At 37.5% G+C, this 13,795-nt stretch overlaps 1 protein-coding gene across 3 annotated transcripts in view; it reads left to right on the top strand.

Annotated features, from left to right (window-relative positions):
- Window positions 1–13,795, top strand: part of LOC136833166 (protein lethal(2)essential for life-like) — a 34,976-nt gene extending 21,181 nt beyond the window's left edge. For all 3 annotated transcript variants that reach the window (XM_067094885.1, XM_067094886.1, XM_067094883.1), the window contains 6 exons: window positions 7,979–8,130; window positions 8,527–8,649; window positions 8,774–8,863; window positions 9,442–9,576; window positions 10,053–10,181; window positions 11,747–13,795. In XM_067094885.1, the coding sequence (XP_066950986.1) occupies window positions 7,979–8,130; window positions 8,527–8,649; window positions 8,774–8,863; window positions 9,442–9,576; window positions 10,053–10,181; window positions 11,747–11,926 (809 nt within the window). In that variant the 3' untranslated portion in view covers window positions 11,927–13,795. The remainder of the gene's footprint in view (window positions 1–7,978; window positions 8,131–8,526; window positions 8,650–8,773; window positions 8,864–9,441; window positions 9,577–10,052; window positions 10,182–11,746) is intronic.

Genomic DNA, 13,795 nt, shown 5'->3' with positions numbered 1-13,795 from the left:
TGAACTTTGTTCAGGAAATTTTGATGTTGAATAAACATATTTGACAGTTTGTAGATACCCAACAAAGAAAATATTTTCTGTAAAACTAAAATATTAACTTTATTACCTTTATATCAGCAATTTTATGACCAAACCTTACTCCTTGATTTTAGATGCACAATATAATTAGCAGTCGAAAATAAGAATTAGCCTGCAACACAAGAGAAACGAACAAGGTCTGTAGAAATACAGCTTAACAGAAACAAGAAATATCCTGTAGACTTATGTGGAAATAAAACAGACGACGACTACGGTTAACTTTATCACCACTCGCTTTTCGCTTTTGATGGAAAAGAATACATAAGTTAGCCGTCAAATTGTTACACAGAGGAAAGCAACAGAAAATGTAGTTCATTAACGGTTTGGTTAACACTAAATATGACGACTTGAGGTCTTTTATAAAAAAATAAAAAAAATGTAATTTCCTAGTTAACGAAAACTTAAAAATACAGAAGTCATAAATTAAATTCCAACATGAAGCCAAAGAAAGTACCATAAACAAAACGGATTTAATAAACATACATGAGGATAGAGTTACCCTGACGACCAGGTTTTTTTTTTAAAGTTTCGACGAATGTCAGCAAGCCTATGTTTCCCTTTGATCTATGGTGAGATCACCTGTAACCTGATGATTTAACGATATCATATGAAGATCCAAAACTCGTTGGGACCGGTCGTTGAGGGTGGTGAGGAGAGTGGGAGGGAGGGAAGGACCGGAGAGAGACCTACGTAGAGATGAGGTAATTTTAGAGAGGTTCGAACCTTGTGAGAAGAGACTGAAGTCTTTCATCTTCCTGTCTGGGACTCCATTTAGTGCTGTTCATTTGTTTGCCTTCCCTTTCGCGCCTGACCTCCTCTTATTTGAGAAACATTCTGGAGCGTCTGGATAGAAGTTTATATAGAATTCGATCTATATCCACAACTTATATATACACCAAAGTAACGACCAAGTGGGTTTTTGCTCGTTTATACAAGCCTAATTTTTTGGTGGTCATCAGTAAAACGAGTCTACAGGCAGCCGAGTCACGTGAAGAGCACGGGAATCTATTATATGAAGGCGTAGGTTCGTATGTTAGGAAAAATACAAATTTCATCTTTATTTCTCTTATAACTTGTCTAAAATGATTCGTATTTTAAGCTTACTTTGATTTTTAAGTCGCTCGAGTAATTAGGGTACGATCTCCACGCAGCTGTAATAATGCTTATCACTGGAGCTAATTTTCCAGTTCAGAGAAGCATTACTTCTACAGACGTCGTAAATCGGGCTTTAATGAGCATCGCGGGTAAAGGAAAGGTTTTGAATCCTACTTCAGAAGAATGTTTAGAAATTAACGCCTTGAAGAAAGAGTAAAAATATACAAAGGAAGAAGAGGTTTTGGGAAAAGATTGGCGAAAATACGAAATGCTGAGTACAGAGAGAAATAAGTTCATTTACTATGCACAGCTTTACTTCGTAAACCGGAAGAACGAGGCAGAGAGAGAAAAACGATGGAAACAAGTTTATGATAAACAGAGGAAAAGAAAGATATTCACACTTTTAATACCCAAAAGCTTATTGTCATGCTGCTTTTTACCCAAACTTTTGTATGTGAATAAATGTGACATTCATTATAAAATGGAAAACTGGAGTGAATAAACGAGATATATATATATATATATATATATATATATATATATATATATATATATATATATATATATATATATATATATACACACACACACACGTGTGTTCATTGGCTAGATAAATGAAATTTTTCTTGACTTCTGAAAGACTTCCTTTCTGCTCAAGACTTTACCACTTACATATTCCTTACTCTAGAAATTAAAATTAAACTATGGCACGTTACTTTCTCGTATTCATCCAGTTTCTTCCCCACCAATTTTTTTTTATGGGGTAAAATAAACAAACACGACGATAGTTCCGTTCGCCTGCTCGTTTTTGCAAAGAAACAAGTTTGTCATAATTGAACACGTCCTTTTCTCTTCAAACTTTTTTTTTTATTGCGGTTCCACTTTCACGGATGGAGAATTATTCTTTTTCGGGATAAGTCATTTTCTTTTGGACGTTTACATCAGAAAATGAAATTGATAATTGCATTAAAGAACTGAACAAATTTCATCTTATATAATTGTGTTATTTCCAATTTTACTTCCATTTTTACGTCAAAATCATCACGTCCATTTTAATTTTCACGAACGCAGAATTATTCATGTTCTGGCTAACAGGCATTATTTTAGACGGTCAACTTAGAGAATAATGAGAGTGGAAATAGCATGAAACAACCGAACAAGGTATGTTTTATATGATTATTTTTCTCATTTCCAATTTAACTTCCTTTTTTTTAACGTCCAGATTGTCAGGTTCATTTAAAGACATTCGACTCAGGTCATCGGTAGTTTTTCAGAAATATTTTAACTTATTTATTTTTACCGGTTTAGGAGTGAGAGGTTAAGGAATTTGTTTACAAGTGCCTGCATTTGTTTATAAAACAAGCTCTCAGTCTGTTTACGGGTGTGTGGAGTAAGAGTGATGATTCGCAATAATAAATAGCTCTTCAAATGTGACATGGTGGATAAATGGATATTTCTCATGTACTCGTGTTTTGAAAACAAACCTTTATTTACGGCGGTTCTCTGGGGGAGGTGGGAGGGGGGAGAGGGATTGAATGTGGTGTAAAGGTGGGCGGTTATTAGGGTCTACGGTTTGGTGAATGGAAGAAAACTGTGGATGGATTATTGAGAAAAAGGAAGATGATTTTGTAAGGGAAAAGTGACGAAATGGATAAAAATAATTGATGAATACATGGAGGTGAAGAGGAGCAGGTGGATCATGGCTATGATAACGAGTGTTCAGTTGGAAACCACCGTAGGGGGTAGCGCCGTCAGCGCACCTCACGCGCGGTGCACTGTAGGCATTACTAAAAAGGGTTCTTTGCAGCGTTCCTTCGGCCCCTAGATGCAACCCCTTTCATTCCTTTTACAGTACCTCCTTTCATATTCTTTTTTCCGTGTTATTTTCCACCCTCTTCTGACAATTGTTTCATAGCGTTAACAGCGAGGTTTTCCTCGTGTTACGAGTTACGCCTTTGTAACCTTTGACTTTCAATCAATTTTCCTTTCAGCGCTGAATGACCTCATAGGTCAGAGTGCTTGGCCTTCAGCGTAAATTGTATATCCTACCTACTTCATAGATATTACAAAAAGCTAAAATGAGGAAAGTAGAGAGCATTATGCACAAAACGAAAATAAAATTTATCTCTGCCACCCACCCACGCATCCCCCATAAAAAATATAAAGGTTAACTAAGAAAACGCTTCATCAAATGTTGCTGAAAAAAGAAAATAATTTAAAGAAAACAAAAGTCAACCAAGAGAACCAAGGGTCGTTTAATTTCTCTCGTTTGGAAGGAACGCATTTATAACCTCAGCTGTCTACCGATAGTTTTCCGTTGACAGAATGATGAATATCGGAACCTCTGAGTGATGAACCCTTAAGTCCTCCCACGGATGCAGATAAGAGGTCCAAATGAAGTGGAATGAATTTTAACACTTCGGCCGAGATGCTATGAATAATAAATGGCCAAGGTTGTTGGTGCGTGTGTTCGGTTGGGACGATGGGTCTAGGAGACCTTTGAACGCTTATTTCTCTGGTTACGTTCATTTGACTCGTGGGGTTTTTTGCTACACTTGCCAAATTTCCATGTTGAGTGTTTTGTTTTTGTTGGCATCGTTGCCCATAGAATTTGTGACGTCAGTTTGTGGTACAACATGAATCACTATACCTTTTTTTTTTTTTTTTTGTACTAAATGATTGGACGCAGCATAACTAAACAGAAATGATAGAACGATAAAGTTCCACACCACGAGAAAGCAGTGTGTGCTGAGCTGCCCTCATCTAATTTCCGTGGCATTTCTCTAATCAAATTCACCCTTTCGTTGCCCTGGTTTAGCGATGGGACTGTGTCAGGATGATGGATGACCTTATAAGAAGACCTCTTGTTAATCCAGTCATTCAAGAATTAACAAATCACATGATCCTCGCAGGCTGTTATTAATATCTTTAAAGGAGAAATGCTTTTAACGTTAATAAGGCATAATCACGATAAAAATATTATCCCTTTGAAAGAGAAGGATAAAGTAAATATGACGTGTATTTCAGCAGAACGATATATTGTCCCTGTAAACATGTGTCATCGTCTGTGCCTCACCTAACTGTCTCTTCCATATTTCACGACCTTCAGCAACAGCTGTAAAGAGAGAGAGAGAGAGAGAGAGAGAGAGAGAGAGAGAGATGACTGCGACGCTTTTAGAAATCCACTTGAGCTGACATTTTGGCCCTCTCCTGTTACAGACGTGTCTCTCCTATTTTGCACGAGCCTAAGCGGTTGTTAGATCGTTTACAACCCGTTAACTAGCGAGTGTCAGGCTCAGGGATTTCGCGACAGTGGGTTGGGGGAAGAAATTTCAAAGGTAGAGGGTTTGCAGACGCTTCCCATTTCGGGGGTTATATTGTGTTTGCGTGTGTGTGTGTGCGCGCGTGTGTTCCTGGCACACATGGATGGTGTTACTGTCCCCAAATGCTTTAAATTACGAATTTTATCTTGGTAATGGATGGCTGATTGCAGCAATTCGTTTACACGCCTCTCTCTCTCTCTCTCTCTCTCTCTCTCTCTCTCTCTCTCTCTCTCTCTCTCTCTCTGTGTTGATAATTTAGTACCATGAAACAACACACTTATCGCTAAATTAAATATACTGCCAGCAACCAGTTATATTGCCGTCTCCTATCTAACTGTAAACATTTGGCAAAAGCTATACACGAACAATAGATTGCACGTCACTTCGTCGGCTACTGCATTAAAAAAAAAAAATTGCACATTCAAGCGTATTACTTACCCCCTTTGATGTAAGTAAATATACCTTTCTCTGGGGTCACAGACCTTCAATCGATCTGCGAAGATGATAGCCTTCTTTTCGAGGAACAGCTCGGGCGCACAAAGGGGGCTTGATTTCTCACCTTCCCCTCACGAGTGGCAGGTGTTTGTCACTTTTAGAAATGGGCGAAACTACTGCACTGCTCACAGCTGCTCTGCTGTCATGACCTGAGACGTGGCGCCGATCGAAGTTTCCTAAACTGGACTGGTAACTGGCGTCGTTAATTAAGGGCATTTAAGGTGACCCGTTTTCTTTGTATTAGGAGTAATTTGCCTGGACATACGCGATTGTATAAACTTAGAACATTTACGAGTTAATGATATGACCGGTTACGTAGCTTTGTAAATTGTGTGATTTGGCTGCTAGTTTCTCAGTGTTTAATTAGGATATCCTAAGCCCAAGTGACAGTTTGATGTCGCACTGTGTGGGGGCCATTAAATCACTCATTTTTATGCGTTTGCGTCCAAGCAAGTGTTATATTTATGCACATAAGAATGCATAAATCTTTGATCTGGGAAGAGAGAGAGAGAGAGAGAGAGACAGAGAGAATGATCTTGGCAAAGATGACACTTAGTACAGCCAAATCCCCGTTGACTCATTGTATTGTCGTGTTCATGAAATAGTTATGTTCTTATTCACGTCATGCATCGCACTAGATGCATATGATCCTACATGCAAGCGCAGACGAATGCTCAACTGCAGCAGTTGGTGACCCACCGTGCTAAGTACAGAAAGTTTTTTTTTTTTATCGCTCTGCAGATCTTTTTCTGAGCTGTTGGCAGTGTTCTGGATGATCTGACTAGGGGAATTCTGTTGTTCGTATGCCACAGAAGCTGATTATTTGGATAAAAGACTGAAATCAAAGGGATGAAGTGTTTACTTCCTTCCCGTGTTCTTTTCTCATGTTTCCCGCTAGCTGCGCAAGGAGCAAGACCCCGTGATAGTACCATGTCAGATTAAACTATAAATTATTTTATTTTAATGGTTTTCGAACCGTATTATGTATAAGCATTGATGTTGCTGTTGTTGTAGCTTGACCTGGGATATATACCAACTCGTAAGAGCAGATGTCGATGAGTCACTGTTTAAGAAGCCTTGTTTAGAATTCTGGTTTACTAAGCCTACAGGGCCTAAATGTTGTCTTCAAACCGTCTTCCGAAAACGGGCCGAAAGAAATCATATTTATGCTATATTGTGTCTGCGCGTAAGTTGTCAGTCCTATGTAGTTTTAAAAAGTCAAGAGATGAACGTGAATTCATTTGAGAAACGCACAGAAGCAAATAAAAAAAATTATGAAAACTTTGATTTGCTCATTAGCGAGTTCTCAAGTCTCGGAGAGTGACATCGCCTCTCAGATTACTATTGGGGAAGAAGTAACATCAGAATAATTTTATTCCTTTATGATATATATATATATATATATATATATATATATATATATATATATATATATATATATATTTGTTTTTTTTTAATACCGTTCATAATCAGAAAATTATCAGTGTTGGTATAAATGACATTTATTACCATTTATACATTTGTCATATTTAATGTCTTCTATATTTCAGTTATACTGCTGGCAGAAATTGTTTAGAGATGTTGATATTTTGGCGTCACACGACAACGATTGATCCGTGTCAAAAAATAAAAAAAAAGCGTTGGCAGAGACGGTCTTGTTATGGCGTACCATGACCTGCATCAGCCGTATATATATATATATATATATATATATATATATATATATATATATATATATATATATATATATATTTATTCACTCTCACCCGTGGTCTAGTGGTTATGATGCCTGCCTCATAGTGATTGGTCCTATTCGATTCTCTATCCATTCATGAAATTCATTATACGTCATATTGGCTTAAGCAGTGAATTATGCATATGGTAGCCAGTCGATTGTGGTAGATTGCAGCATGGATGGTAAAGGGCATGCGTTTATCAACTTTACTCCAAAATTCCTGTATCTCTGCTGATCTGCGTAATGAATTGGTTATTTAGTAGTTAGTCGATTGTGATGGATTGTAGTTAGGGTGGAGATGGGCATGGGGGGTTTATCAACTGTACCCAAAAATTCTTGCTAACAGCTTGAGGGGTAGTTCCTTCTGGATCCCCCATCTTGATTGGGTATATAGTGTACAGTGGAATTTTGTTATAAATATGCAGGAGTTTAGGAATTTTGTTATATAAACTTCCATCAAAAGTGGATTTTATTAATTATTCGGTAGTTAGTCGATTGTGGTGGATTGTAGTTAGGGTGGAGATGAGCATGGGTTAGCAACTGTACCCCAAAATTCTTGCTTACAGTTTGAGGGGTAGTGCCTTCTGGAGCCTCCACCTCGAAAGGGTATATAGTGTACAATGGAATTTTGTTATAAATATGCAGGAATTTCATGTATTTTTTCCAAAAGTCTCCTATGAAAGGTGCATTTTCATCACTATTTTCATTATCATCATCACCATCACCGCTACAAGGAAAATGATGATGGCCGGAACCCACATTGCTTTCTCCTTATTCACTCGAAGGTGACGAGGATACATTTCAGCGTTTCTGGCAGGCGTTCTCAAATCCCCCCCTTGTTAGAGTTGCTAAGCGGGCTCGCTTCTTTTTTTTTTTTTTTTTTTTTTTTCATTAGTTCGTATTTTTTACTTGACTGTACTTTCTTATTCTTTACTTTATTTGTTGTTGTGTAATTATTTTGTTTTTGTTAAGTAGCTACTTTCTTTGCTAGAGACCTTTTTTCTTTGTTGTTAAGCTGTAGTTGAATACGGTGTTTGATTTTGCATATTACTGCAGTTTTTTATTACATTTGTTTTCCTGTCTATATCTGTTTATCCTCTCTGTCTTCATGTATCCGTCTCTTCGTCTTTTTGTCACTGAAATATCATACTGCCCAGTCGTAAATATTCGCTTAGCAACAGTCTTATGTTCCGTCGTCCTGACGCCAGCATCAGTCATTCTAATTTTTCTTAATTCTTCTGTTTTCCCACAGGATTCAAATCGTCCATAATGTCATCCTCCAAGTCCCTGAGCATCGTCAAACGCGAGTCCTTCCTGGACGACTCCTTCTTCAAGGAGTCATGGGAGGAGTTCGACAAGGCCATGCAGAGTATCCTCGACAAGTTTGACGACCAGGGTCTCAAGGTCAGCCAAAACTCTCCACTTTCAGTTCGTCTGCCGGATACTGTTAAATTGCTGTTTATATTTCATTTATTTACTTATTTATTTTTTTAGTTATTCATTGATTTATTTATTTATCCGCCGAATGTTTCTATATTATCTTTGCTAGGCGGACAGTTTAGCAAGCATGCTTCATTATTCTCAAAAAAGGAGAAAAAAAATAAACATCCTACATGAAATTATATACAGTTTTCCTTCCCTAGGTGTAAAAAGGTCTGGCTTCACTTTAACTGTTCAGTACCCTGTAAAATGCTCTAAGCAGGTCTGAGTAGTGTTCTTAAGTTGTGTTCTAACTGACGCCATTAACTACTCAAAATAAATCAGCCAAGATTTAGACGTACGTTCTTTTCAACATCACAGGTCGACGGCGGGTCCCGAGTAGCCTGCCGTGATCTCTACAGCAAAATCAGATCCAGCAAAATCGATGAGGACCTCTACGCGTCCCAGGCTCTCCAGATCACAGAGAAGGATGGCAACTTTTCGGTGAGTTCCCCTTGAGAGATATATTATCCATTTCGTTTATGCTAACGGTGAAAATAATGTGAGCTGTTCGTAGGAGTACGATCCCTTGCTGGCACAACAATAACGATCTTCTTCTTCTTCTCAGGCTGTCATGGACGTGAAAGACTTCAACCCCAACGAGTTGCAAGTGCGTGTAGTTGACGACAGAGTGGTCGTAGAAGGGAAATACGAAAAGGTAATTCGAGTTCTTTACTATTTTTCTTTTAATTAAAGTAGGCAATGGGACGGGGGAGAAAAATTAAATCGCGTTGTTGATTTTGGTCGCGATGCTGCTGGAAAAAGAGAGGTCAAATTTTCATCGTAAGTCCTGCACGGTATTTTTTGCTTTCACTTGTCCTTTTTTGGTTTCATCTAAATGACTGCTTGATAAACAGAAAGGGAGATGATTTTTGTATCAATTATATTGAGATGGCATACAATTTGCGGTGCAACCTTAAGTTCAAAAATAGATAAATTAGCACTGGTTTAAAAATGGTATTTAGTATTATTCGCGATATCTCTAAATGCCCAGTGAAGCCTGAAGGCTTCTTTATGAAATTCAAGGATAAAGAATGAAATTAGAGGCTAGTTAACTGAAAAGACTCCCTTCCCCCGCAAACTTCAAAAATATGTTCTGTCAGTTTGTGATACTTTTTCTTACGTAGTTCATAATGATCATTGTGTCAGTTTTACTACTATTTCTCTGGAAGTTTTTTATTTGTTGTCTGTGTTATTTTGGGGGGTCTTTTGCTTATCGTGTTAATTCTCTTGCAGAAATCCGAAGATGGTTCTTCAATGTCGTCGAAATCCTTCTACAAGGAATTCACCCTGCCACAGGTGGCCAACATCGACCTCGTCTCCACTGCTCTCTCCAAGGACGGTGTTCTCACTATCAAGGCTCCAAAGAGGGTAAGATAATAATAATAATAATAATAATAATAATAATAATAATAATAATAATAATAATAATAATATAATAATAATAATTGGTCGAAGATATCCACTATGATACTGTATATAGATTATACATTCTTCTGGTCCTTGCAATATCTATACATCTATCTAAATATCTATCTGTCTACTGTATATATCTATCAGTATATATGTATATATATATATATATATATATATATATATATATATATATATATATATATTACTGTGGATTTTTATCTTTGGATTTTAAGACAATTAACAGTATTTTCTTGAATTTTATAATTATAATAAATTAATAATTTTCTTTCTCATGTAGCAGCACAAATCGTCTTATGTATACTTGCACACGAGATGTAGGCAGACGTTTCTATTTTATTCAAGGGAACTTTTAAACACTCTATCACGTGAGTCTTTCGTCACCTAAACCCGATGTCTTCTCTCCTCTGCAGGAAGGCGACGCCCCCAATCCTAGCGGCGCCGTCACCCAGAGCAGTTCCTCCGTCCAGCAGTCATCCTCCTTCCAGCAATCTTCATCTGCCTCAGCCACCTCTTCCTCATCCATGACATCCACCAAAAAGGTAAATATTTTCTCGAGTATATAGAACTGAGACCAAGGCCAAGCACTGGGGCCTATGAGGTCATTCAGCGCTGAAAGGAAAATTGAGAGTAGAAAGGTTTGAAAGGTGTAACAGGAGGAAAACCTCGCAGTTGCACAATGAAATAATTGTTAGGAGAGGGTGGATAGCAAGATGGAAGAAAGGGAATATGAATGGAAGCTCAGTAAAAGGAATGAAAGGTGTTGCAGCTAGGGGCTGAAGGGACGCTGCAAAGACCTTTAGTAATGCCTACAGTGCACCGCGTAAAGTGCACTGACGGGGACTACCCCTCTACGGGGGGAGAGTAGGTATGTTTGAAAGGTGTAACAGGAGGAAAACCTCGCAGTCGCACTTTGAAATAATTGTTAGGAGAGGGTGGAGAGGAAGATGGAAGAAAGATAATATGAATGGAGGTACAGTAAAATATTTTCTGTGAATGCTTTTGTTGACAATCCCGTCATCAGGTTATGATTTGAGCACATGAAGGGGACAGTATTTTTTCGATGTAAAAACATGTTATTTTTTACTAAATTTTATAATCAGTTTTATTTAGATACCTGTAATGAAGCATAGACTTCGATGACGAAGATTCTATTTTTTTCCTTATAGGCCTATTTGAGATAAGTTACCTTAACATATTTCGTGAAAAGAACAAAGAGGAGTAAAATAGCTGTCCCTGAGATATCTTCTATAAAAAGGACATTACTGGTGGATTTCTCTGCACTGTTGCCAAATTTCCAGGACGGGAATGTGCCACGAAAAGTTCAGTGTGTCTGTTTACAGTGGTGCCATATTTCCCTTCATGTGAGGATTTTTTAGATCACTGTTACGTCTCCAACATGGCAATTTTATAAAAATTATGTCAGCATTAAGCTTGTCTGCAAGGATGCCACGCTCCAGTTAGGAATAAAAGGCTAAATTAGGTTTGTCTAACTATTGGTATTGGGTAGAAAACATCTGGAAGCATATTCCAGTGGGAGTACTGCGTGGTCATTTAGTAATGAAAATCGTGAATTACTTGGGCGGCAGGGACATATACTCAAAAATATTTAAGGCTACTTGAGTGATAGTGGAGAAGAATGTAGAATTACTCCAGTATAATTTTTTTTCAAGTCATTGCGCAAAGTCTAGACAAAACCATAGAAAGGTATTCTGTCGTAAAATGGAAGACTGCAGTATCTGCAAAAATACAAAACTGAGAAAAATGGCAGATACTGCAGTTTTCCCTTGCCTTACTACTGATTTTGCAGATACTGCAAATGGGATCCCCTAAATACTCGTTGAAAGCACTGAAGAATCACTCTGAAACTGCAGTAACTTGTGTATTTTGTGTTTCACAAGCCCAATAGGTGGCATATCTGAATTTCCAAAATTTTGCAGATACTGCAGTTTTCCATTTTAGGGCAGTCATTTACGACTAATCAAGCTAATGATTATGATATTCGTGGGCATCCACTAATTTGGGTTGGGGAAATAACGGCTGCAAAGGCCCTTTTAAAACCGACTGTGAAACACCGAAGTGTTACAACTTCCTTCCTACCTTGCAGGTCTCCATGAGCTCAAGTTCGACCTCCAGCTTCTCTTCTTCCTCCTCCTCCACCTTCAGCTCCAACATCAGCAGCTCGAAGATGGGAGGCATGGAGTCCCTAGAGGACATGGCCAAGGACATGAAAGACCGTCTCGTCTTCTCACACGAATCAGTGAACTTGAAGTTGCCTGAGCAGTAAACGAAGCAGCTTCGGAGAAACTATGGCGACAGTCATTTGATATCAAGCCACATTTCAATAATTCCTTGTCACAGTTTTTTCCGGCTTTTCAGATTGAATGTTGAGATAGGGATACCTAAAAACACACAGCGCACTTTCAAATTATGGGGTATTTTTAAAGAAAGCTTACAATGACAATCGTTGTGTTCGGTTTCGAGTTGCTACAGAGTATCGAAACATTTGTTCGATTCTGACATGCACAGAAATTTGCTGTTGGAATTATTATTTATTATAAATTTATCATTCGTTTAGTCTGTTATTTATTGACATACAATTTACAACCGACTCTGATAAGCCCAAAATTATTAGCAAACGCATTATTGAAAGGAAATGCGTCCTCAACATTACGTAAGTGGTTCAGTGCTCTGAACGATTCGGAACTGATACCAACGAGCTTCGAAGCACAAAAGGCAAATTCTCTGTCAAGGGGTTCACTAATGTCAAGAATTTCTTAAACTAATAGCTCAGATGGACAAAAATGGTGTTGCAGATCACACTGGAAAATGAATTTTGATGCTATTTTTAATACTTTTAACGCAAGAAAACCGAATTTTTATTTGGTGTAGTTTTAGCTTGGAAATATAATTAATGGCCACAATTGAATGAATCGTAGACTCAAAATTAAATGTTCTTGTAAAGAAGCCTTCAACATCAAGATGAAATTTGCATTTCATGGGACAAGACGTGGTGGTGGTGGTGTAATCCGATGTATTGCTTTCATTCATAATGAAGTAATTCTTTCTGTTGCTTAGAAAATTATTACACGTTTGAAATGAACAACATGAGAATCGCCAAGCATCATAATTGTTCAGTGAAAATACGACAAATCTGTTTGAAAGGTTTCTTGAACTTGCTACTGAAATTTCACATTCTTATTTAACCATAGATAGCGACACGAATTTTGTAAAAGACACATAGTCTTAAGTAACTTTTTTTTGTTCTTAAACATAGAATTCTCTTTTTTTGTATAAAGGGCGTCGCCCTGTAGACGCAGGGCAGCGCGATAGGTAATTAGCAGTTCATTTAAAAAAAAAGTTCGCAAAAAATCCACATTATTACCAGGTGTAATTAATGTAAACAAAAAGATGTTACGGTAATCAACCCGCAGGCTCAGATCTTGCGATCGTACTCAGGGTGGTGGAGAGGTACTCAAATTTCTTTTCAATTTTCTTTTCCATGAAACGGGAACATAAATCAGAGATGCAATCCTTCACGAAGGGGAAAAATTCAGTTATCCATTCTTCCCACATGACCAAACCATCTCAAAATACCCTAAAATCAATCTTTTCACCTTATGATCTACAGAAGAGTTCATATGACCCAGGTTAATCTCCTGTGTCGTTTATTCCTGCTTCTTCTTCTTCTTCTTCCCTCTGAGTTACGTCAAGAGACGAGAGCATCTACCTGCACTTTTTTTTCCCCTTTTAAGATTAAACTATTCAGAGTATGTTTTTTTTTTATTTCGTCAAAACTTTTTTTTACGTATTTGGTTTATTCATCAGTTTGTGTATCGAACGCTCAAATTTTGCATTGTTCGTTCTGAGTTTCCTCATGTACGTAATATAATCCATTAACATTAAACTTTTATTTGGTGTACTATTTGTACCTTAGAACAAGAACGGTAACTCCTGAATATTTTTTATTCTGTATGCAAAATCATTTGTAATATTTACTCGGTATCAGTTTAGTCATTAATTTAGCAGCTCTGGATTACACATTTGTATGTTTACGTTCTCACTTTCGCCTTTTATTATTTATTAAATATCTTTGTCAATTCCCTTTTGAGTGTCCTGTGATAAGTCATGCAATAAAGGTTTTTATGGATTATCA

Source organism: Macrobrachium rosenbergii, chromosome 51 (assembly GCF_040412425.1).
Source record: "Macrobrachium rosenbergii isolate ZJJX-2024 chromosome 51, ASM4041242v1, whole genome shotgun sequence".
Taxonomy (NCBI): Eukaryota; Metazoa; Arthropoda; class Malacostraca; order Decapoda; family Palaemonidae; genus Macrobrachium; species Macrobrachium rosenbergii.
Note: the sequence above shows the minus strand (reverse complement) of the source record. Positions and strands in the feature narration are given on the sequence as shown.